The 27,124-nt window shown below is 42.1% G+C and overlaps 1 protein-coding gene across 1 annotated transcript in view; it reads right to left on the bottom strand.

The window, feature by feature from the left end:
- The window catches only part of LOC126235625 (gustatory receptor 5a for trehalose-like), a 167,014-nt gene that overhangs the window by 103,270 nt on the left and 36,620 nt on the right, over positions 1 to 27,124 (bottom strand). The window contains exons 4-5 of the mRNA XM_049944337.1: positions 21,992 to 22,180; positions 7,246 to 7,520 (exon numbers count right to left, since the gene is read on the bottom strand). Of these exons, the coding sequence (XP_049800294.1) occupies positions 7,246 to 7,520; positions 21,992 to 22,180 (464 nt within the window). The remainder of the gene's footprint in view (positions 1 to 7,245; positions 7,521 to 21,991; positions 22,181 to 27,124) is intronic.

The raw sequence follows: 27,124 nt of genomic DNA, 5'->3' as shown, positions 1-27,124 counted from the left end.
TATCGACTTGTTTTTCGAAGGAATACATCATTCACATTAGCTTCATTCCACGATACTAGTCTTACAGTTCCTATTAGTGTTGAATTGCGAGACTGTCGAATGGTGTTTACATTTCAATGGCACGTTAGATGGATACGCCGTATTCGGCGAACATTTGCTATTTGAACGATGTACGAGAGAGAATTGTCAGAGCATGATCTTCGATGAGTGCCAATGTGATAAGGAATACCACTCAATCCATGATAAGAAGATTGCAGCACAACATTGATACCAATGGTCACCACTTCGAACACCTGTAAATGGACGTTCATGCCACCTTTTTGACCTTCGTTGACCTTCAAAGACCTTACTGTTACACATAATTGGATTCGTCTAGATAGCCGCTATCAGAAAATAAGTACCAAACTATAGCAACCCATTAAAAAAAATCAAAGTTGACCATATCTCTGACGCGACCCCACGTACCAACAAAGACCCAACGTAATATTATGGCCCCCGTTGTCCCATACAACATTTGTTCCACAAACTTTTAATTTACTATGATACTTTCGGAGTTATTCTAGGTGGTAACAGTTAGTGACTCAGACTATAAAGGAAAACTATTTCTATCAAAAATCTCAAAATGTTCCTTTCCAATTTACTTCAAATTTTTACCCATTACTGTAATAAACTTTAAGCCCATACAGACTATAAACACTTTAATATAAAACTTATATCACGAACCGCATTCTAATCATAAACCAATACTACAACCTTCTATAATAAACGAGCTTCAAGATCAGAGGGGGGGAGGGGGGGGGAGAGGAGATGGCCAGAGGGATGGGGCGAAATGGACATTGACAATGGGAAGGAGGAGATGGAGAGAAAGAGGGGGAAGAGAAGATGGAGAGAGGAGGAGAATATGGACAGAGAGAGAGGGGGGGGGAACGGGGAGAATATGGACAAAGAAATGGGGAGATGAACAGAGGCAGGGGAGAGAAGTATATTAGGACAATATACAATTCTTTTGCATGTTAGAAACGTATGCTTTCTTCTTTCCTTCTTTTCCATTTAAGTAGACTGAGCCACAGCAAAGCATGGCCGGGTACAGCTAGTCACCAACAAAATTAAAGTACGCGACTTAATTATATAGACGAAGTATTGCCTCACAGTAAGGATCTTTAAATATTTCAGGTAAATTGTTTGGGTTTTAAATGTTGTTTCCTTTATTATTGATGTACGTTTAATATTAATTTACTATATTGAGAAAATTAGTAGTTGGTAGAAAATAAACTTTGGGTACATTGTCCAAGTTGTACCATTATTAATTATGAAAACTGTCACAGTTGAAAGCACATGAACATAGAGGAAAAACTTCTCACTAAATACGGGTCTGCAAATGAGCCGTTTGCGAAATAATTGCGAATGTGTGGTCACAAGCCGCCACTGACTTCAACATAAAATACTGTCCTAGTTAGTACAAAATTATTTGTAATGGTAACTTTTCGGTTAAATCGCCATCTAAAAGCGCTCAAATTTCACCGATGCCCTACATTAACAAGAAATATCACACTGCTTCAGCACGTGACACGTTACAATTTATGGTAGACTCGTAGCTGTTACAAGTTTTGTATCATCGAAAGTAGGAGTTACCTTAACATCTTTTGCAAAATCGTAGTTGTGATGAAGAAGCGCTTCCGAGTTTTTTTCAAAGTTTTAATAAAATCACGCGATTCTGAGACTCGCAGCTCGAAAACTAACCAAAGTAAAATTCTCAAATTAAATTCTAACTGCAGGTCATACAGTATAGTTTGAGTTGGTACTTATAAGATTTCTAGAACTTAAATGTAATGTAATTTTCATCCGTGTTTCATATTTGTTTCCCAAAACCACAGTTTTAAATGGAATAAACATTATGCCATATTATTCAGCATTTGATTTAAAAAAATATTACAACGTGTACAACTTTGCTTCCACTGTTTTTCCCCAACATTTGAGGCTCTAATGAAACAAATTGGTTACACATGTGTCATTCAAAGTATTATCCATCACTGGCCACTACTTTTGCCCATCTTTCGGGCAGTGTACGAATCTCGCGTCGAAAAAATTGTTTATCTTTTGAAGCGATCCACGAATCGATCTAATTTGTGACTTCTTCGTGAGATCGGAAGTGTTGGTCAGCCAGGCCATGCGCCATTGACCTAAAAAGGTGATAGTCAGACGGAGCAATGTCTGGAGAATACGACGGGTGGGCTAGGACTTCCCACTTCACGTTTCCAAGTACGTTTGACCTCTTTTGCAACGTGGCACCGAGCGTTCTCGTACGGCAAAATCAGTTTAACGTGCCTCTTCTGTACTGCGGCCGTTTGTCTTTTAATGCTCTGCTCAAACGCATTAACTGCGTTCGATATCGAGCACCTGTGATTGTTTCACTTGGTTTTAACACCTCATAGTACACGACGTCGAGCTGATCCCACCAAATGCAGAGTATGATCTTGGAGTCGTGAATGTTCGGTTTGACCGTCGATGTGGAAGCATGGTTGGGACATCCCCATGATTTTAGGGTTATCGAAATGAACCCACTTTTCTTCCCCGGTCACAATGCGATGCAGAAATCCCTTCCGTATTTGACTCTGAAGCAACTGTTCACAAACACACAAACGCCGTTCAACGTCTCTTGGTTTCAGCTCACACGGGACCCAAGTTACTTCTTTGTGAATCATGCCCATAGCCTCGAGACGTTTTGAAGTGGCTTGCTGTGCCACTCCCACTAATTGTGCCAATTCTTCTTGAGTTTGACGGGAGTCTTCACTCAGCAATGTCTCCAATTCTGCGTCTGCGAAAACATTCTCTCTTCCACCACTATGCCGGTCTACGACATTAAAACCCACCGTTCTTGAAGCGTTGAAACCACTCACGACACGTTCTTTCACTAATAGCGTCCTTACCATACGTTGCATAGCATTCGATGAGACTCAGCCGGTGTTTCCTTCATATTGAAACAAAACAGTAACTCCTCCCGCAAATAACTAGAATTAGGCTCGTAAACTGGCATTTTCAATCACGAAGAACTTTATGATGCCAGATACAAATCGACTAATGTTTGAATGAGGTTGTGTTGACAGAGGTCCAAGCTAACTGCCTGACGTCTGAGATCTGTTTCTTTCGACCGTTACTTACCGTTGTCGCCACCTATCGGCAAACGGCGGAAGCAACGTTGTACACCTTGTAGTAAACGTTTTTATATTGTATTCAATGGAGATGTGTAAAAAAAAAATAAGAAGTGAATGAAATTGGAAATTTGTGGTACGTTCCTATGGGACCAAACTGCTGAGGTCATCGGTCCCTAGGTTTACACCCTACTTAATCTAAGTTAAAGGTTTGGGTTTGGTTGGGTTGTATGGGGAAGGAGACCAGACAGCAAGGTCATCGGTCTCATCGGATTAGGGAAGGATGGGGAAGGCAGTCGGCCGTGCCCTTTCAAAGGAACCATCCCGGCATTTGCCTGGAGCGATTTAGGGAAATCACGGAAAACCTAAATCAGGATGGCCGGACTCGAGATTGAACCGTCGTCCTCCCGAATGCGAGTCCAGTGTCCAACCACTGCGCCACCTCGCTCGGTCTCTAAGTTAAAGTAATTTACGCTAAGGACAACACGCACACCCATGCTCGAGGGAGGACTGGAACCTCCGACGGGGGGAGCCGCGCAAACCGTGTCAAGGTGCCTCAGACCGCACGCCTACCCCGCGCGGTCGTAGTAAATGAGAATAGCATCAAACCTCGCTAGCTGCACTACGCCGTGTTACGCAAAAACAACGCTGCGTGGCCTCTCCACGGCTAGAGTGGCAGACGGCAGCACGTCGCTGCCGAAGTACAGTGCGAGCGTAAATATTTATAATTTTATTATTTTTCCGCGTTTCAGACAAAGGGCTCCATAAAACTTAAAACCGAAGTCAGTCTGCAATAAAAAGAGCCTGAAGCGTATGTAAGAGACACAAAGAAATTAGAGTCTTTGACTGCGAGTGGACACTGATTTAAACCGATGGGAAAAGTTGAAAATTTATGCCAGACCGAGATTCGAACCCGCTTCTCCTGCTCACTAGGAAGATGCCCAGACCACAAATTCATCCGGACCCAGTGGACATCGCAAACTGTGTGCTACGTAATCGCGCCTCCCGTCAGACCCAAATTCCTCAACTTATTCACACACACACACACACACACACACACACACACACTACTAATGTAGAGTCCCTTGCCCATTATCCTCATTACTCGCGGCATTTCGACAGAACAGACATCACATATACAGGGTGGTCCATTGATAGTGACCGTGCCAAATATCTCACGAAATAAGCGTCAAAAGAAAAAACTACAAAGAACGAAACTTGTCTAGCTTGAAGGGGGAAACCAGATGGCGCTATGGTTAGCCCGCTAGATGGCGCTGCCACAGGTCAAACGGATATCAACTGCCCTTTTTTAAATAGGAACCCCCATTTTTATTTGCGGTAGCGTTCTCGCTTCCCACGCCCGGGTTCCCGGGTTCGATTCCCGGCGGGGTCAGGGATTTTCTCTGCCTCGTGATGGCTGGGTGTTGTGTGCTGTCCTTAGGTTAGTTAGGTTTAAGTAGTTCTACGTTCTAGGGGACTGATGACCATAGATGTTAAGTCCCATAGTGCTCAGAGCCATTTGAACCATTTGAACCAGCCATTTTTATTACATATTCGTGTAGTACGTAAAGAAATATGAGTGTTTTAGTTGGACCACTTTTTTCGCATTGTGATAGATGGCGCTGTAGTAGTCACAAACGTATAAGTACGTGGTATCACGTAACATTCCGCCAGTGCTGACGGTATTTGCTTCGTGATGCATTACCCGTGTTAAAATGGACCGTTTACCAATCGCGGAAAAGGTCGATATCGTGTTGATGTATGGCTATTGTGATCAAAATGCCCTACGGGCGTGTGCTATGTAAGCTGCTCGGTATCCTGGACGACATCATTGAAGTGTCCGGACCGTTCCCCGGATAGTTACGTTATTTAAGGAAACAGGAAGTGTTCAGCCACATGTGAAATGTCAACCACGACCTGCAACAAATGAGGATGCCCAAGTAGGTGTTTCAGCTGCTGTCGCGGCTAATCCGCACAACAGTAGCATACAAATTGCGCGAGAATCGGGAATCTCAAAAACGTCGGTGTTGAGAATGCTACATCAACATCGATTGCACCCGTACCATATTTCTATGCACCAGGAATTGCATGGCGACGACTTTGAACGTCGTGTACAGTTCTGCCACTGGGCACAAGAGAAATTACGGGACGATAACAGATTTTTTGCACGCGTTCTATTTAACGACGAAGCGTCATTCACCAACAGCGGTAACGTAAACCGGCATAATACGCACTATTGGGTAACGAAAAATCCACGATGGCTGCGACAAGAGGAACGTCAGCGACCTTGGCGGGTTAATGTATAGTGCGGCATTATGGGAGGAAGGATAATTGGCCCCCATTTTATCGATGGTAATCTAAATGGTGCAATGTATGCTGATTTCCTACGTAATGTTCTACCGATGTTACTACAGGATGTTTCACTGCATGACAGAATGACGATGTACTTAAAACATGATGGATGTCCGGCACATAGCTCGCGTGCGGTTGAGGCGGTACTGAATAGCATATTACATGGCAGGTGGAGGACACCATTTTGAGCATTTATTGCATTAATGTGTTATTTACAGGTAATCACGCTGTAACAGCATGCGTTCTCAGAAATGATAAGTTCACAAAGGTACATGTGTCACATTGGAACAACCGAAATAAAATGTTCAAACGTACCTACGTTCTGTATTTTAATTTTAAAAAACGTACCTGTTACCAACTGTTCGTCTAAAATTGTGAGCCATATGTTTATGACTATTACAGCGCCATCTACCACAAAGCGAAAAAAGTGGTCCAACTAAAACATTCATATTTCTTTACGTACTACACGAATATGTAATAAAAAATGGGAGTTCCTATTTAAAAAAAGCAGTTGATATCCGTTTGATCTATGGCAGCGCCATCTAGCGGGCCAACCATAGCGCAATCTGGTTTCCCCCTTCAAGGTAGACGAGATCGTTCTTTGTAGTTTTTTCGTTTGACGCTTATTTCGTGAGATATTTGGCCCAATCACGATCAATGGACCACTCTGTATACAAACCTATGTAAGTTTCATCTTTTCAAAAATTGTATTTATGCTTAATACAGGAAATAAAGGTTTTTAAGAATTATATTGATTATTGTTCTGTTGTTGTTATATACCTCCATTTACAACAGACATTCGCTTCAAAATGAATTGTACTTTACTGAAATTGGATATAAGGTTCTTGAGTTACGCGGCAGACACATTGTCTCGTTCGGAAAATAACGTATACTTTACCGAATTCTAACTCGAAAACTAGTAAACATCTGAGTGTTAATTTTATGAAAGTTGCTATCCTTTACAGCAGTTGACACATGTAGGAATTATTTGTGGTTTTAAAAAAATATGAGGTTAATTTTCTCGTTTTTCATCCTATTTGAAATAGAATAGCGCATACAGCAGGGGAACAGTGCATTAGAGGGACAGTTCAAAGACCGTGACTGTTTGCACCAGCGTGACGTTACATACTGTCATAATTCAGCATCTGTGAGGCAATGGTTTGTTGACAGTAGCATTCCTGGAATTGACTGTAGTGCCCATTGTCCGGGCCAGAACCCAGTGGAACATCAATGGGATGAGTTAGAGTGTTGACTTCGTTCCGGACACCGTCGTCTAATATCAGTCCTTCCTCTGGTTTCGGCTCCTGAGGAAGAACGGGCTGCCATTTCTCCACAGACATTAAGACACTTCATTGAAACTGTCCCCGGCTAAGGCTAAGGTTGGACACACCACATATCCATTATTAAGTTCCGGACAGTTGATGATTTGTTATTTCCTCTAATTGTTCCTTGTGTTGTGACTGCAAGGAAAAGTTAGAGGAATTCCACTGCACGTGAAAGTGTCTTCATCAGAGTTCAAACCATCATAAATGTATTTCAATGTCCTCTTTCGGTGACCGAATACTTTCCATTAGATAGTGTTTTTTAATTTGCGTCAATAGTCGCTATTAATTATGATACACCCTGTATATGCTACTAACACATATATTTCATATTTAATTTCTCTGATACATTTCAAAAATTGTTGTGGCATATATCACACAGTAGATAACAACTGAGGTACCGATACCGAAAAATCTTGTACCTTGTCCGTGCACGACTTGACTGCTATGTTGATCTGCTTGAATCGCTCCGTAATGGCGATGCTCAGAAGGATGATGAACAGGTCCACGTAGTTCCACGCGAACGTGGCGATAATGCTTATAAAAGCCGTGCAGAAGTTGACGGCGAAGTTGTAGCCCAAGTAGTCGAGCACGTAGTAGTACTTGCTGGTGAAGTAGATGCGTAGGAAGGCGAAGCCGCTGGGCGAGCAGTAGTACGTCTCCACGGCCGTCGGCGCGTTGGACAACAGGTGTTCCACTGCAACAGGAGGTACGAGCTAAGTAGTTGACAAAAAATGTTCAAGTCTGAGCAGTTTTTGGGATTTGCCATCCAATGTAGGGTCATAGTTTCCAATCGGCGTGCATACAACTGCTGATGCCATCTTCTGTCTCCTGACCTTATCCTGTGTCTTCAGGGCGTCTGAATTTAATCTGGATTTGGTGATGGTAATGATAGAGGATGGCCTGATGCCCTTACTGTCGCAACCCCGATTTCCTGTCCGATCCTTGACATAATCCGAGCTTGTGCTCCGTCTCTAATGACCTCGATGTCGACGGGACGTTAAACTCAATCCTCCTCCCTTCTTCCTGTCGCAACCCCTTCACTCCCCCTTCACAACCCCCCCTCCCCCCCCCCTCCCCCCGGAGGATGAAATTTCTTTTCCCCACTAGAGATATCCCACGTGAAAGCGTGAGAACGTTTTCAAAATGTCTGGAAATAGTATAACTGAGGTGGTACGTGGGCACTAGCCCCATATTCATCCAGTAGGATGACGGAAAACGCATAAAACGCACCTCCAGACTGGCCGGCACACCGGTCCTCGTCGAATTCCGCCAGGGGCATTCCATTCGGCGTTTGCGACTCTTCCCCAATCCCAGAAGCGGCGTGCTAATGCGCATGGGTATCCGGGCGGCTCTAGCAACTGCCATTCAGTGATACGCATTATTTCTGGCCAAGTTTGTGGTTATTTCAAGATTAAAATTAAAAAATAGAGAGAGTAAGTACGCAATTTATTAGAATAGGAACCACAAAAATCATTGATGAATTACCACTACAGCAGATAATATGCCAAAAATGATATGGAAAAAAGTTTCTTGGAGGGTCCACATGAAAAATTTAAGTTATTTTAACCACTGTACGGAACCGTGGCAGACCGTCGCTTTTGTATTCTAATCCTGCTGCCACATGCTTGTTGCAACGGGCTACTTGCTTCATAGAATTCAGATGCCTCAGCTGTGAGGCCACACATGTTCAGAGAGCACCTCACATCGGCAGTGTGGCTTCAGTTCACAATACTATAGACCCCTTTTTAGAACCATATACCACCAACAGCGAAATATACAGAGATGTCCTTCCATCAGTCAAAATAGCACCAACGAGGGAACAACACTCCAATTCTGAATTCATTGTGGCATTAGGTCATCAAGTGCCATCTCACAGATTTCCTCTTCATTTTTAGCACTCACATACAGATTTGGCGCCACATCCACAGCTGGATTGTTTTCAGATACGTAAACTGCAACGATGCCACGGCGTAGGTGCAAGTTAATAGGTTGGCACTACGAGACACCGACGACAGCGCCCTCTAGCCGGCGCTGTGGAGCTCTCCGAGCCCCGCTCCGGATTCAGCCCATTTGATCAAGAGCAGACGGCTGGGACACTTCGCTTTATATATGGACTTTGCACTACTTACGACGGGTCTAAGGCTTCGTACCTCAGTGCAAAGTTATGTATTCATCTTCTTGCTAAAGTAAAGGTGATTTTAATTCACACTGCAGTACCGAGAGATTTTCACCTATTCCTGCTTCTACTCGCTTTCGTCATTCTGCCGACCTTTCAGTTTTCAGGAGCAGACCCACGCGCCGCCTTCCAGGCGGGATACAAAATAAACAATGCGTCTCAAATGTATTTAGCTTTACACTGTTGAATATCGTTATATTAATTCATTTTGTACTATTTCTAGTAACCAACCTTTGCAGTACACTCAACATCTACACGAGCTGTAACTGATTCATATAGGTATTAATAAGTTTCCAAGGGAATCTCGAGTCATGTTTTCTGGCATTCTTCTCTCCACTGTTGAAGAGCCCGTGGTGAATGAACGAAGCAGCGGACGCGACGATGCAGTGCCTCAACAGACGCTCGGGAAAATTAAGGAAGGTAGATTGGAGTTTAGCACCGTGTCGACGTCGAGATCATTAAAAGACGAGGAGCTCGTAATGGACGAGGCTGTTAAAACAGGTCAGTAACGACTGTAGCATACACTTTAGTAGCTCCGTATTAGGAGTACATTGCATAGACGTTTCGAAACCAAACACTGGAAACCATAACGTAGCAGCCCCCGTTATTTGTTTTTGTTAGGTGCCAGACTGCTAAAGGTAAACTGTCAGTTATCAATCGAAACAAGTAGTACGCAAGATCAGTGGCTCACAGGGAAGAATATTAATTAAAGCAAACAAATTCGCTATAAGTACAATACGAGGGAATTAAAACATTATCGAGCACATCTCAAAGTACTTTACCTGGTTGGTCATAAGGACCTCTGATCACCGTTGGGACTGGCGACATACAGGTGAGCATAATCCGCCAACACTGATGCCACAGCGCAGTAGAAAAATGTATGTAAGAAAAGTTTCTCCCGTGCATATTGTCGGTAGAAAACAGACATCAAAATGCAGTAAATTTGGCAACGCAGTAACCTCATTTACGACAAGTGTCTTCATTCAATAGTGTGGTAGCTCTGCTTCCCATTTGGTGCAGGGCGTAGGAGAGTCGAGTTCGATTCCGTGTCTGGGTGTAGCTTGTTTTTCTTTTCTAATTTTAGATGCATGGTACGGTATCTGGCTTCTTTACCGTTATACAATAATTACAACTGGTTTTAAAGAAAGCACGTGTAGTTATTTAACATTAGCTCAGAAATGACAATAAAACCGTTTTCATTAATCCGCTTTTACGAACGTATTTTGCCTTTATGCATTTACTCTGTTCTCTTTCACACACTTCACCCTTGCATGATCTCCGATCCATTGTTAGAATTTTTGAAAGAAAAAACCGGACTCCACTCTTCATCTTCTTGTTCTATTCGTGTTTCTTTTACTCTCGGAACTCCTCTCCAACCATGCAAACCACAAAGACATTTGGTCTCCGCCTGCAACCATGCAGACTGCAAAGGCACTTGATCTAAGTGTATTGTATCACATTACTTCGTCAATTATATTCGAACTGTGCTTGCGGTATATGCTCCTGCCATCGGTTTATCGATTAGTGCTATCAAACTTAATACGTTCCTTACTTTGCGACATTACGTTAGCAGTAGCGCTACTAGTACTAACCGGCTTCAAATGTAATTACCAAACTCTGTTGCTACTTGCATTATAATGATCATGTAACTACTAATTATGTCTTACAGTTTTCGGTCTATTATTATTACTAGCTGTACCCAGTTTTTCGTTGCTGTGGCTCAGACCTGTTGAATGGAAAAGAAAGAAATCACAAGTTTCTAACTTGGATAGGATATAAGCCCAAATCTCCTTCTCCCCCCTATCTCTGCCCATCTCCCTGTCTCCCTCTCTTTGGTCATGTCCTTCTTCTTCGACCTGTCTCTGTCAGTCATCTCCTTCCCCCACTCTCTGTCCTTCTTCTCCTCGCCCCCTTTCTCTACGTCTCCTCCTGCCGCCCTCTTTCATTCAGCTCAGTTATCCCACTTTATTACTGGCTCCCTCTGATGTCGTGCCATGTCTCAAGACCATATGAAATGAATGTGACAGGGTCAAAGATATTACTTCATAGACTGCACCAAGCCCAGATTCAGGAGAATAGCGTGTGCTAAAATACTGCTGAGGAGCAATATCTCTCAAACCGAGAGTCTGGAACTGCTTCACACGAACCTTAGCGGCCTAACATTGTCTACCTAGCAGTACGTGTCAGTCCACGGTAGACGTGTCAGAATTATCTTTCTCCATGTTGTTATAATCGTATTCTGATAGCAATGTCAAATTATCGCTGATCGTTGTGAGAAAGTGTGCGACGCCTGGAGACCAGCATTTAATTATTCGTGATACGTGCAATACATTCACTTTTCCAGCTCACTTAGTTCATTCGCGTAACATTTGTTTACCAAGGTTATTCACTCGTAGTTTGTTACCAGAAGCAACAAAAAGAAGACACTAATTTTGTTTTATTGCACAGATAAACGTCTAATGGCAATATATCTAGTGATACGTTAGACGGATGGATATAGCCGGACGGGGTGGCCGAGCGGTTCTAGGCGCTGCAGTCTGGAACCGCGCGACCGCTGCGGTCGCAGTTTCGAATCCTGCCTCGGGCAGGGATGTGTGTGACGTCCTTAGGTTAGTTAGGTTTAAGTAGTTCTAAGTTCTAGGGAACCGATGACCTTAGAAGTTGGGAAAGTCCCATTGTGCTCAGAGCCATTTGAACCATTTTTGAACGGATGGATAAAAGCAGTAATCTAAATATGAGCGTAGTCTCCAGCGACCGGAGCGCATCTTAACAAAAAAATTTTCCGGATGTGAGACCGCGTCAACCGTGGTATAACTACCGATGTTTTGACTGCTCATGCAGACATCCTTTATCAGATTGAGTAATTAGGCGTGTTACTAAAGTGCTTATCGTAGTTACTCGAAGACACCTAACATTGATGGTTTATGAAATGGAAATACAGTAATTTGATATTACACATTACCTTCTACGTCGGTACGGACAGAAGACAAATGGACGATCTCATGTGACGAAAATCGTGACTCACAACAGGGTCAGATGAAAAGGGAAAAGCAAAGTAAGCGCTAGCAAAACACGTGCACCAAGAAAACCCTTGCAGTCACAATAAGTACTGCTCATTATTCTTGGGCCAGCTTAGTAGCAACATCCCACACGTAATTACCCAAGAGTGAACTTGGCTTGTATCTTTACGTCGCAGTTTTTCCGGCCAGGATCACAGTTCACCTCGTAATAGGTACTTGTGACAGTGCACAGACAATTGTACAGGGGTACCATAATTAATAACGAAAAGTGAGATGGGTATAAGTATAAAGTAGTAGAACCACAAAAGTTCCGGTAAACATGTACCTGCAGTCGAGCCGCTCGCGAGATACACTGCGCAACAGAACTAAAGGACCACTTTTTCGAAACCACGTTACTGTCTCCTGCTGCGACGTACAAGTTTGAAATTTGGCTCGAATGTACCTATAACGTTCCTCTGTAGCGGTGCAAAAGCGTGGCGCAGTGCGGCATCACCCTCGGATCCACGGCGGCGCTTCATACAGCGAGGTGTCGACACGAGCGGAATAGGAGCACACAGCTCAGAAGGTCGCGTGTCGTGTAATGTGTGCTAACGTTGTCGCATCGGCACCAAATTGCACCACAATTCTGCCCAACGCTACCGTTCAAGTGTCGCGTGATGGGAAGGCCGTTCACATTCCACCCCCTCTTTTGACGCTTCTGCCATGGACGTCGGAACCGCAACACTCAGCGCTGAAATCACGCGGTTTTCTTATGGGTGGCCGAGCAAAACGTTTCAGAGACATAGCCTCTCCACACATTCGCGGTCGAAAACGACAGTTCGCAATGTGATGAGCAACAGAATGACATTCTTGACAACCCTTGGCACTGCTAACACCCACGAACGATTCAGCCCTTCTATAAAGACTTTGTGGGGCTGCACCCCACTGAACGTGATTGCATCCCTTTGGAGTGCGACTGAAGTTTTGTTTTCGTTTACAGGTTGGAAGTACTTGGGACTGTTCGAAATCATTCGACAAAATTCGACATAATCCGAAGCAGAAAGTATGCTTATACATTTTCAGCCCTTCTGTTTCAGCACGTCCTCTTGCCATGTGATCGTGGGAATGTGCGCTACTGATGCATAAAACTGCAAAGAGTCTTCCAAACACCTCCCTCCCCCTCTCCCCCAGTTCGGCAACAGCCTCCGTTGCACGTAACCACATTTATTGAGGATTTGAAAAATATACCTGTATGAGACAACCTGTAGTGTAGTCCCAGATGCCTGCTAGCAGACATCTGGGAGTGGGGTAGTGTCAAAGGGTGCGCTGCCTGCAAGCGCCTACGACTGCTTCGCAGGTCGTCTCAGTACAGGTAGACTTTCAAAGTGCTTAACAAAGGCAGGTGAGTGGCGCCGAAGTTGTTGCCGAAATGGTGGGTCTTACACGACTCTTCGCCGTTTTATTCATGCATGTGTCAGTGACACATACCTTCGAGCTACAGGAGGGCGCGAAACAGGAGGCTGCAAAATCAGAAACACTGTTTTCTGCTTCGTATCAAAATAAAATTTCGACGAATGATTTGAATAGTCCCTACTGGTTACACCCTGTACAGCAGAGCAAAAATTGTGGCCGCACTGCGAGCATTTCCGGTGCAGATGCAGCCCCACAGTGTTGTTAGAGAAGCGTCGAAATGTTCGTGGGTGTCAGCAGCATCAAAGGCTATCAAGAACGTCAGCCTGATAGTCATCACAATGCAAACTCCCGTTTTCATCGGCGAAATGTGTAGGAATCATCGGCCTAAGGAGAGGTTGGTATTACTGACGCTTTTTATGCAGCCCCCTAAGGCCTTTTTGTGCATTTTCTGAGCGGCTATGAAACGTTTCCCTCCGTCACTTATAAGAAAACCAAGTGATTTCAACGCTGCACGTGTATTTCTGACCTCCATCGCAGAGGCGTCAAAGGAAGGGGTGGAATGTGGATAAGGGTGTGTGACGACCTTCCCATCACGCGACACTTCCACGGTAGCATCGGGTAGAATTGTAGTGAAATTTGGTGCCAATGTGACTTAACTAACCCGCCTTAGAGGGCTCGTGAACGTCTGAGCCGTAGCCTTTTCTTCGGACGTGTCGATTTATTGCTCTCTCAAGCGTCGGAGACCTCGACGGCCACTTCGCAGAGCGCCACACTTTTGCACCAGTACAGGCAGAGGTTTTACGCACCTTTGAGGCAAATGTTAAACTTCTGATTCGCAATGGGAGACAATTACTTGGTTTCGAAAAAGTGATCCTTTACATCTGTTGCGCAGTGTAGTTGTGAATGTATGGTTACGATCCGTCACTGACTTCGGTATCAGATATTGCCCTAGTTAGTACAAATGAACTTCAAATGTAACCTTTTGGATTATGAGTGTGGTGTAATTCGTTTCAAATTTCACCTATAGCCAACCTTAGCAAAGAATACAACACTACTTCTGCACGTTACGTGTTACAAATTGCTATACACTCGGTCCTGTTACAAGAGGTGTTCCACGTGTCGTCCTCGCACTTCGATGCGATACCGCAGCGGTCTCTGCAGTGAGTTAGGAATTCTTTCAAACACTCGTGGATAATCTGTAAAATCTTGACAAGAATATGCAATTCGCTGCCCCAGTTCTTCAACCCTATCAATGGGGGTGCTGAACACTGCGCTGTTGAGATAACAGCAAGGCAGCAAAATTCCAGAGGGCTGAGGTCAGAAGACGTTGGAGACACAGGTAGGGGCTCCGCTGGACCTACCCATTTTGAACCAAATTGGCGCGTCAGCTGTGTTGCATCAGCAAGGAAAGTGTGTTCTATAAAGAATGTACCACATTCCCCAACGTTCCACAAGGCGAGTTTGTTACAAGTTCCATAAATTATTTCAACGATTTTGCTGTCGAAATAATGTGTATTGGGTAAGTTTACAGAATATGTATTCTTCATGAGTTTTAACATTAATGAACACACCATTTTACAGTCCTGCTAACGGAATAGAAGAAGTTGTCCACAAGAAATGATGTAGATTAGATTTAAAGCTTGCTTCGCTACCTGTCAGACATTTTATGTTTTTCAGCAAATGATCAAAATTTTTTTTAAATACTTATTCTACTCCTTTATGAGCCACCGACAGCTTTAATGATTGGCAATAAAGGTCACATTCTGTTTTATTGTTAATGACATGGACATCACTATTCTTTTCAAACTGTGATATACACTACTAACCATTAAAATTGCTACACCAAGAACAAATGCAGATGATAAACTGGTATTCATTGGACAAATATATTATACTAGAACTGACATGTCATTACACTTTCACGCAATTTGGGTGCATAGACCCTGAGAAATCAGTACCCAGAACAACAACCTCTGGCCGCAATAACGGCCTTGATACGCCCGGGCATTGAGTCAAACAGAGCTTGGATGGCGTGTACAGGTACAGCTGCCCATGCAGCTTCAACACGATACCACAGTTCATCAAGAGTAGTGACTGGCATATTGTGACGAGCCACTTGCTCGGCCGCCATTGACCAGACGTTTACAGTTGGTGAGAGATCTGGAGAATGTGCTGGCCAGGGCAGCGGTCGAGCATTTTCTGTATCCAGAAAGGGCCGTACAGGACCTGCAACATGCGATCGTGCATTATCCTGCTGAAATGTAGGGTTTCGCAAGGATCGAATGAAGGATAGACCCACGGGTCGTAACACATCTGAAATGTAACGTCCACTGTTCAAAGTGCCGTCAGTGCGAACAAAAGGTGACCGAGACGTGTAACCAATGGCACCCAATTCCATCACGCCGGGTGATACGCCAGTATGGCGATGGCGAATACACGCTTCCAATGTGCGTTAACCGCGATGTCGCCAAACATGGATGCGATCATCATGATGCTGTAAACAGAACCTGGATTCACCTGAAAAAATGACGTTTTGCCATTCGTGCACCCGGGTTCGTCGTTGAGTACACCATCGCAGGCACTCCTGTCTGTGATGCAGCGTCAAGGGTGACCGCAGCCGTGGTCTCCGAGCTGATAGTCCATCCTGCTGCAAACGTCATCGAACTGATCGTGCAGATGCTTGTTGTCTTGCAAACGTCCCCATCTATTGACTCAGGGATCGAGACGTGGCTGCACGATCCGTTGCAGCCGTGCGGATAAGATGCCTGTCATCTCGACTGCTAGTGATACGAGGCCGTTGGGATCCAGCACGGCGTTCCGTATTACCCTCCTGAAACCCACCGATTCCATATTCTGCTAACATTCATTGGATCTCGATCAACGCGAGCAGCAATGTCGCGATACGATAAACCGCAATCACGATAGGCTACAATCCGATCATTATCAAAGTCGGAAACGTGATGGTATGCATTTCTCCTCCTTACACGAGGCATCACAATGACGTTTCACCAGGCAACGCCGTTCAACTGCTGTTTGTGTTTGAGAAATCGGTTGGAAGCTTTCCTCATGTCAGCACGTTGTAGGTGTCACCACCGGCGCCAACCTTGTGTGAATGCTCTGAAAAGCTAATCATTTGCATATCACAGCCTCTTCTCCCTGTAGGTTAAATTTCGCGTCTGTAGCACGTCATCTTCGTGGTGCAGCAATTTTAATGGCCAGTAGTGTATTATTTATGATGGATATGACTATCGAATGTGCACTAGTATGTTGTGAAGATACAACTGAAATCCCTAACTTCTTCGAGAGGTACATACAAGGTCACTGCGGCTGAACACCACACTGCTCGGTTATGTGAAATCAGTCCTTTCATTCTAATGATGAGCTACCCCAAGAAAATTAGTCCATAAGACATTATTGATTGAAAATACGGAAAATACATTAGGATGTTGTAGAAAACTTAATATAGTGCGATGTCGGAAAATGTGGGGAGAGTCCATTTCCAGCAAACCAGTTAATAATTCTTCAAGAAACATTAAAAATTTCTACAGTTTCTTTCTCTAATGCGATATTTTATGAAGCTAATTTCATCTGCGAAAAGTACGAATTCTGCTTAACGAATGTTAAGTGGAAGGTCATTCCTATATCCCATCAGTCCAAAAAATTTCGAGGTTCTGTTAGTAAGAAATAGAGAAACGTCAATGTGGTGATTTTAATTCTTCAGGTGTTCTACCCAGTCTCCCACATGAGTACAATGCACAGAAAGTTGATACAACCAGGCGAAATTGTCAAAAATTGCATCTTTGGGATGTTGATCAACTCGCGTGTCGCATTGGTTTGACTATCGGTTATGTCGTCAGAGCATTGACCCTTCATGTGAGTTTCTGCAGTTTTTTCGTTTTGTGGGAGGTTCGTACTGGTAACACCAAGTCTCGTCACGCGGGATGATTTTTCCCAAAAAATAACTGTTCGCATTTTATATTTCAGTCAAATCGCGGCAGGCGTGCACGCATCGTTTTTGTTCAGCAGTCACAGTGTGTGGGACAAACTTTTCAAACACTCTTGTCTTCTTTAAAAAATTCTGAAGGATGTCTTGAATATTTTATTCAGAGATGTCGCTCCACTGCGATTTGTGACACACTGCTGTCGCACGTCCACCGCCGAACACTGCATACCCGCAACTGAGTGGTCTAATGCACTAATTTTTGGACAGTTCATAGTTCAAACTGCCACATAAATGAGGAAACGCTACAGACTGTTTTGGGATTTGTATAAGGAAGAAAATTTTGCAAACTTCACATGTAATCTATTGATTTGTAAACTCTAGTTGATACATCTATAAATCAAATGAACAGTCTGCATGCATATATTTTAAAAAGACCATGAAAATACCATATTATTTTCAAATTTGCTTTCTGCATAACATATTGCTGCACTACTTTATTTCTTATAGTCCATTTTCCAAGGAAACACAATAAACAAATAAATTACATATAAATTTTTTAGTATTACGGATGAGAAGGCATTACATTAAGACAAAAACTTACATATTTTAACTTAATCCAATTAATGTGCTTATACTCTAGTGTCTTACCCTGTTTCCTTAACATCTACCTTTCCCATCATATCACTTATATTTGCGCTATCGGCAGAACTATTCTTCTTCAATATATATTCATGGAACCCCCTGGCATCATCGGATATTTCAATGTACTTCATGAACGTTGTTACATCTCAACTCTTCTTTGACATGATTCATCGTTTTCAACTTTTTGGCTATGTCCATGGCTCTGAAGGATATATATCCTTTCCTGAGGGTCTCAACTACAGTTGTCTCCCAAAAATATGTATATGTAACACAAATCTGAAGCTTGAAGTCGCAATTCTTTTTGTACTGAATGACTCTGGCGTTGGTAATGCTGAAAAGCAATTCAAAGTTTAAATACTGCTAGACTTCTGCTTGAAATTATACAAATTCCAGTCATCTTGCAATATTCTGACGTCACCTTGGTTTTTTCTTTTCCACATTACTGAGCATCCGATCAGGAGGCATATAACGATTTCCCCGTATTGGAAAGTAATGGCCAACACCCATGAAAACTCTATACTTTTCCAGCAATCTTGATAAAGCGGTTCTTCCTCTCGTCCCTTCCCTTTCAACGTCTGTTACAGTTTAAGAGTATTCTTCTGCCATTTTATTTAGAAATTAACTTTCAAACACAGGCTAAGGATACATACAACATCTTTGTGATCCCAGACACGTAGTTAGGCAACCCACAATCATCTGACAATGATGCAAATGTGCACAATTCAAATATCATGAGGCCGTATTGGCTCTTACACCAAAACTAACGTTGAAAATGGGATTATTAAAATCGGAAGATTATTCACCTGTCAAAAGTTGGCTGCAGAAAATGAGTTTTGCTATATCAGTTTCATGATACATTGCGAGGATTTTGAAAAAAAAAAACTGTTTTCTGAATACGAAAGGAAGCTATCTGAAACAGTATATGCTGTAAAAACTTCATTTTGGCCTTTGTTGCAGAAAGTGAGCTTTGAAAAAATGATCCTCAAATACTGCACCTACTTTGCTTATTATGCCAGGAATAGAATGAGTCTCGCAACTTTTTCGACGGACTCCGTATACAAGGAGTAGAAGTAGACCCAAAACTGTGCCCTGTGACACACTCTCCGTAATTTCTCACCAGTCACTAAACTTTTCTCTCCCGTCAACTTCGTTTGAATTATCGGCACAACTTTTTGCTTTATGTTTGTTAAGTATGATTGAAACTTGTTGTTTTTGTAAAGCCGCGAATACAATAAAACTTTTAGGATTGACACAGTCAAACATTTTGGAAAGAAAACACGAAAAACCATCCTCGAGCAATCGTGGAAGATGTAAACTTCATTGAAAAGGTTTACACTTCAAATAAATTTGTATTAACTGGGACAATATTTCGTACCGAAGACGGAGGTGACTCGTAACCATACATTTGCATCTGTTTCACTTCTACTATCGCTCACCGTCACGTGCTCCAGTACTCCCCATTAATTGCGATACACCTTGTACAAGCCAGGACAGAGGCACACACACACAGATAGCAGGTGGTGGTGCTGGTGGTGACTACGTGGTTGAAATATGCTGAAGTTAAGCGGTTGAAATATGCTGAAGTTAAGCCACTGTTTAAGAAGGGAGATAAAGAAATAGCGTCAAATTTCCGTCCAATTTCAGTGTTGCCAGCATTCTCAAAAATTTTAGGAAAAGTAATGTACAATCGGCTTTATAACCATCTTATCTCAAATAACATACTGTCAAAGTCACAGTTTGGATTTCTAAAGGGTTCTGATATGGAGAAGGCTATCTACACTTACAGTGAAAATGTGCTTAATTCATTAGACAACAAATTGCAGGCAGCTGGTATATTTTGTGGTCTGTCAAAGGCATTTGACTGTGTAAATCACAATATCCTTTTAAATAAATTAGAATATTATAGTGTAACAGGAAATGCTGCAAAATGGTTCAAATCTTATATCTCTGGCAGGAAACAAAGGGTGTTATTAGGAAAGAGACATGTATCAAGCTATCAGGCACCATCCAACTGGGATCTAATTACAAGTGGGGTCCCACAAGGTTCCATTTTGGGGCCCTTACTTTTTCTTGTGTATATCAATGACCTTTAATCAGTATCATTACCAGATGACAAGTTCGTTTTGTTTGCCGATCATACAAACATTGCAATAAATAGCAAATCAAGTGTAGTCTTAGAAAGATCAGGTAATAAAATATTTGTGGACATTAATCACTGGTTCCTAGCCAATTCTTTGTCACTTAACTTTGAAAAAACACACTACATGCAGTTCTGAACTTGTAAGGGGTGTCCCACAAGTATACGCCTAACATACGATGACAAGCAGATAGAAGAAGTGGTGTTAAATTCTTGGGATTACAGCTTGGTAATAAATTCATCTGGGAGGAGCACACCACAGAGCTGCTGAAGCGTCTTAACAAATCTCTATTTGCAATGCAAATTGTGTCAGACATAGCGGATATAAAAATGAAAAAGCTGGCATACTATGCTTACTTTCATTCCACAATGTCATATGGGTTTATTTTTTGGGGTAATTCATCAAGCCAGGCTAAAGTTTTCCGGGCACAAAAAAGGTGCAGTAAGATTTATATGTGTGGTGAACTCAAGAACATCCTGCAGAAGCCTGTTTAGGGAACTAGGGATACTAACTACTGCTTCCCAAAATATTTATTACTTAATGAAATTTGTCGTTAAAAATATATCACTTGTTCAAAATAACACCTTAATTCATGCAATCAATACTAGAAACGAGAATAATCTTCACAGGGATTTAAAGTCACTTAGTCTTGTACAAAAAGGTGTGTATTATTCAGATACACACATATTCAATAACTTGCCAACCAATGAAATTCAGTTTAAGAGAAGCCTAAAGGATTTATTGGTGGCCAACTCCTTCTTCACCATTGATGAATTTCTCAGTAAAACCAACTGATTTGTGTGTGTGTACAATATAACTTCTGCACAATATATAAATATTATTGGTGTTTTGCCATTAAAGAGCGCAGTTGGACTAAACTACATGGCCAGTTCCTTTTGCTGCCTTCCTTGCTGCCCAAACTTCCCTCATTCGCTCGCTGTGTTTCTGTTTCCGGTCCTCTGTCCATGCTTCTTGTCGGCTTTGTGTCTTCGGCTTCATCTTGATTGCCTTTTTGGTTGCCCATATTTCTTTCATCTTCCGGCTGTGATCGTGCTTGCGTTCTTCGGTCCATTTTACGCCTGTTCGTTTGTCACATTGTATCTCATGTAGTTTACTTTTCTTAATGATGTTTCTGAATTTTATTCTGTCGTTTATTGTGTCTGCTGTTATGTTGAGTTGGTTCAGGTCGTTTTTTACCTCTGCGACCCATTTTGTTGTTTTTCTAGTGGTTACCAAGTCAAAGATCTGATTGGTCAGTCTGTGTGATGGCATTCTGTATAGGTGTCCATAGAATTGTAATCTGCGTTTTCCAATCTTTTCTGTGATTGATCCATATTCCATTGTTGTTACTTGCGTCAAATGTTTTCCTAAGCATTTTCCGTTATATATATATATATATATATATATATATATATATATATATATATATATATGTGTGTGTGTGTGTGTGTGTGTGTGTGTGTCTGTGTGTCTGTGTTTGTGTGTGTACGTACAATCTAACTACTGCACCCTTTCAGTGCAGTAATGTGTTCATTGTAATTAAGTATTATAGTAGTTGTATTACACGTTTATTACCTTATAAATAATTAAATAAACTTTTTTTTTTTTTAATTCAGTGCATTAGTATTTGTAAAATGACTCTTTCATATAGTGTTCATTAAAAAAATTACGGTCATCCCACTTGGGACCTGAGGAATGGTACACTAGCTTATTTGTTTTAGTTGTAAATATTTGTTACTTATTGTTGTTTTTCTGACATGTTCTACATCCTGGAGGACCTCCTCACTACGGATCAACTGGAATGAAAGTAAATCTAATCTAATCTAATGTAGAGCGACGGGCAGCGCGCAGTACCTAGAGCGCTCAGCAGCACGGTGGCGGTGACGACCCTGCAGCGGCGCGCGACGCCCCTGGGGTAGCCGTAGCGCGGCGCCAGGCGCCTCTCGACGGCGTCCCAGGCGGCGGCGAGCGCCGGCCAGTCGCGCGCCAGCTGCACGAACAGCAGCGACGCCAGCGCGCTGCACGCGAAGAACACCGTGGGCGCTGCCGGGCAGAGGGACAGAGCGGGAGGGCCGCGTCGTAACGGACATCCCACAAGCCACAGGCGCTACGTGCAGACCGGCACTGTCGCACCTGCTGTTTAGACTAAATAACTACTGCACGTCTACTGCACCGGAGATAGAATGCGGACCACTTTAGTTCAAGGCTCCCTCTCCAACCATTACCGCTCAACAATGGTATATCTTGGACTAAATATCTATCACGAGCTACATACTGTATTTTACGGACTATAAGACGCTAAAACCTTAATTTTTAAGCAATTAAAAAAACAAACAAACATTTTCATTATTACGTATTAAAGCCAGGCTACAAAAAGAATTCTTAGTTCATAAAAGCGAACTGACCTTTAAAATCCCTGAAAATCGTCAAGTGAACTTTCTTCTTCTTCCTCTTTGTCGTCATCGTTGTCCTTTTCGTACATGAGATGGTCTTCACTGCCATCGAAAGCGCTACTTATGCCGCACTTGTTAAAAGATTTAACAATAATGTCTTCTCTCACTCTACACCACGACTGTATTATCCACAGACAGACTTCTTTGATTGTAGGTCGTTTTAAAGCTCCGTATCGGCGTGAATTCGTGTTCGGTTTCATCCATTTGTTCCATTCCTCTCTCTCAAACACTTTAAGTGGTTTATATATCGACGTTACCGTGAATGACCGAAATTGGAGAATGTCGACTTTCACCGGTGAATGTCAACAGATACCAAATACGACGGTGAAAGATCGAATATTTCATTACATTGTTGTACATTCAGACCCTCTCCGGTGTGTGTCGATCGACAATCACAGATATGCTCCGGTGGAGGTCCAAAACAGAAAAGTCAAAAAACAAGCGACTGGCTCTCTCCCGCCAAATCCTTTGTCCTCGGAGTCATTCAGCTTTGTCAGTCATATGCAAGCTTTGATAACGCGATCAACGTTTTCTTAATTTTTTTCCGATACCCTAATTTATACTAAATGGATACTGCAGTAAATCGTGATCTTTTTCATGAAAAGTTAAAATGCATTAATTGCGGGTAAACGAGAAGACAATTGTTTTTATTTTTCTTAAGAAAAGTATTCTAAAATACTTTCTGAAGTGGTTTCTGCTAAAATTAAATGCAACACACCTTTGGATTACAGACCATTAAAAAGTTTTGATGTTTTAAAACTTAATGATGAAGAGAAGTTAATTGTACCATTAAAACCAGGGGAAACGAACATACAGTATTATGTTACCAATGAAGAATTGTACAGTATACTATATGAAACTCACAACAGAATAGGCCACAGAGGAAAAACACGTATGCTTAAATAGTTGAAAGTTAAGTACAAAGATATTACATATGAAGTTGTAATGTTGTATTTAAATTTATGCAAACAGTGTCAAATGAAACACAGTGCACCTAAGAAAGCTATTGTTGTGAAGCCAATGGTTAGTTCTGAATTAAACTCGGGATGTCAAGTTGATCTGATAGATCTGCAGTCAAACATAGATGGCGAATATAAGTTCATAACGGTGTATCAAGATCATTTAACTATGTTTGTCCAGCTACGACCTTTGAAAACTAAAAGAGCTGAAGAAGTAGCGCATCTCGTTCTTTCAATATTTTTAACATTTGGTGCAACAGCAATATTGCACTCAGATAATGGTAGAGAATTTAGTAATCAAGTCATATCCGAAATATGCGCTATGTGAAAAGATGTTAAAATAGTTCATGGACAGCCTCGTCACAGTCAAACACAAGGCTCAGTTGAAAGGGCCAATCAGGATATATAGGATATGGTAACTGCATGGATGAACGATAACTATACAAATAAATGGTCAGATGGTTTATCCTTTGTTCAGTTTGCCAAGAACACTAGATACAACGAAGGAATACGCCAAAGTCCTTATGAAGCCATGTTTGGCGTTAAAGCAAAAAGAGGCATAGCATCGTCTTTTTTGCCTGGCGAACAAATCGCAAATATTGAAACTGAAGAACAATTCGAAGAAATTGCCAATACTTCTGAAACCGAAGAACAGCTTGAAGAAATTGTTAATGCTTATAAAAAGAATTGAGCGGTGGTCATACCGAAAACCATATTTCAAAGAAAAATATTGAAGAGGACCTACAACCTACAAAGTCTTCACATCAAATTCTGTCTGAAAAACACGAGTTGATTTCTACAAAAAGAGCGGCCGCGAAAGAAAATCTTCTACTGCAAGCAACAAAGATGTTACGAACCTCCTGCTCAAATTGGTGACAATGTACGAATACAAGTTCCTGATGTCGACCATGGTCGTACAGATAGCCGCAATGTGTTAGCGGTTGTTGTTGGAAGAGAAGACTCCGACTTCTATAAACTGGCAAATAAAAATGGTACCCTCAAGCAGCTTTATACACGTAATCAGTTCGTAATTTGTAAAGAAAAGTTACTGTCCATAGATGAGATTTCTTTTCGCGAAATGTCGTTGAGAGAAGCAGCTGTAGCTAATTCGAGAAGCGGGGGACAAAGCTACACACGCTGTCATTGGAAAAGGAAGTGTTCCACAAATAAATCCAGTTGTAAAAGCAAGGGACTCTTGTGCAATTCAAAGTGTCATAATAGTTTAAGTTGTTGCAATAAATAAGATTTGAATCACGTAAGTAATTTCTTTATAACTATTATTTTCTTTTCTCATGTAGAATGTATTGTGTATTTTAAATGCTTGGTCATTCCTTTCAGAAAGAGAGGCGAAAAAGTTACGTCACCCTTGTGACGTTTAATAGCGACTGAATAACGGATAAGAAAATATAAATCTCCAACATGTTCAACATTCACCATTAGTGCATGGTGAATGTCAACATTTACCGGTGTAAGTCAGAAATAAGGGTATTTAGCAAATATTTCGGAGATACACTATGCGACTATGTGAATGTTGACATTCACTGGTGAAAGTCGACATTCTCCAGATTTCGTTGTTTCACTGTAACATCAATACATCAAGTAGTTGCAGTTGTGAAGTAAGTCCTCCCAGAATTACAGCAAGCTCTGTATTTCCCTGCCTCACTTTTTCTTTCACAGAATTTTTCAAATGACTTCTTGTGCCTATTGCCTATCTCGACTCAGCATCTCCGCTATATGGTGAGTAGTAACTTTCCTTCTCATAATATTGTTACATTCCATCCTCGATTTTCCATTGTTTGAAAAATGGGTTTTTAGTTGCCCTGAGACCGAAAGCCGCATAAACAGCAAAGTGACATCGGTTTTTGTCCTGTGGCCATAAACAACACAAGAAGAAAAATGACGCAGTTTTTAATTGTCCTGAGGCAAACAACCACAAAAAGCAAAATTTCCTCAGTTTCATACTGTCTGAGACTGGCGCCAAGACATGTTCAATATGCTGTCCACCGTTTTCTGCCCCAAGTTCGAGAAACACCATATTCCACAACAGACCGGAACGTCTCGGGGGCCACGTTCAGAATGCATTGCGCACAGCGTGCCCTCAGTGAGCTCCGGTAGTATTTCGAGCCCTGGACACAACATATTGCAAATAACCCCACAGCTAGAAGTCACACGGATTAAGATGAGGTGGTCAGGACGGCCAGGGCCAGGCTATAGGGAAATGGTGGCTGATAATTCTAGCATTTCCGAAATGTCTCTGCAGTAGTGGCTTCACTGGTTGTGCGATATGTGCGTAGGAGTACCATCTTGCATAAAAATGATACACCCCTCACATCCACATTGTTGAAAGGTTGGAATCACTTTCGCGCGCAAAAGACTCTCATACCGTTTACCAGTCACGGGATAGGTAACAGAAACCGCAGGACTCATTTCGTAAAAATTCGGTGCTACGATAGACGATGCCGTCAACCTGCACCTCAAAGTCACTTACGCGGAATCAAGTGGTACTGGTTGACGTGGATTTTACGTTCCCATATTCTGCAATTTTGCTCACTGCAATGTCCTGGGAGATGGACATGAGCTTCATCTATCCACATAATGTTACATGGCCATTCATTGTCCACTTTCAAGGGACAAGAAATTCCAGAGCGAACGTTTGTCTTGCTGGCATAATAGCAGGAAGCAACTCCTGGACATAGGTGATTTTGTATGGATAGCAATGCAGGATGTTTCGCAGGATTTCTTACACTGTGCTCGCAGGCATGTCCAACGTCCGGGCATTGCACGTTTGCACACCACCGCCCTACCACTCCTGCAATGCTGTGCGCTCATCTTCGACAGACGGCGGATTAACTACCTTCCTCCCATGGTTTATTAAATTGTTGCATCAGTAATATTCACAACTGTCTGCACTTTCCTTCTCTGCAACTGGAATTATTACAATCTTCTTGAAGTCCAAGAGTATTTCTCAGGTCTCAAATACCTTGCATATCATGTGGAATATTTCTGTTATGGTATTTTCCCCGAAATATCTCCATAATTATGAGGGAATGTTGACTACTTCAGCTTCCTTCTTTCCACTTAAGTCTTTCAGTCCTCTCTCCAATTGAAGAGTGGAAATGGAACACTTTCTAACTTCCAAATGTTACGTCTGTCAGGAGAATGAAAAAGACATGTGTTTCTCTTTGTACATAACTAATTGAGACGGTATTCTGATACCATAGAATAATGCTTCTTACAGCATTACTGCAAAAAAAGTAATGAGACAAATTAGAAAATAAATACCTTATTAAGAACGTTCTAATCGCCAAGGCAGATAACTGGCTTGTGAAAAAATGGCACTTAAGAAAGTTTTCTGTTTTGACTCTACAATTCTTCTCCCAGCATTGTATCTTCAATCTCAATTTCATGTCTATTATCATTCCTTTCCATAATATTCGCGTTGCTTTCCTTTGTACTGTCCTACTTTTTCCTTCCACTTTCAGCCTCCCCATATTTTCTTAGTACTGGCTTGCATCTAAACTCTTGATATTCAGACAAGCTTCTTTTTTCTCCTAAGGTTTCTTTGATTTTTCTGT

The sequence above is a fragment of the Schistocerca nitens genome, chromosome 2, assembly GCF_023898315.1.
Source record: "Schistocerca nitens isolate TAMUIC-IGC-003100 chromosome 2, iqSchNite1.1, whole genome shotgun sequence".
In the NCBI taxonomy this organism is placed as follows: domain Eukaryota; kingdom Metazoa; phylum Arthropoda; class Insecta; order Orthoptera; family Acrididae; genus Schistocerca; species Schistocerca nitens.
Note: the sequence above shows the minus strand (reverse complement) of the source record. Positions and strands in the feature narration are given on the sequence as shown.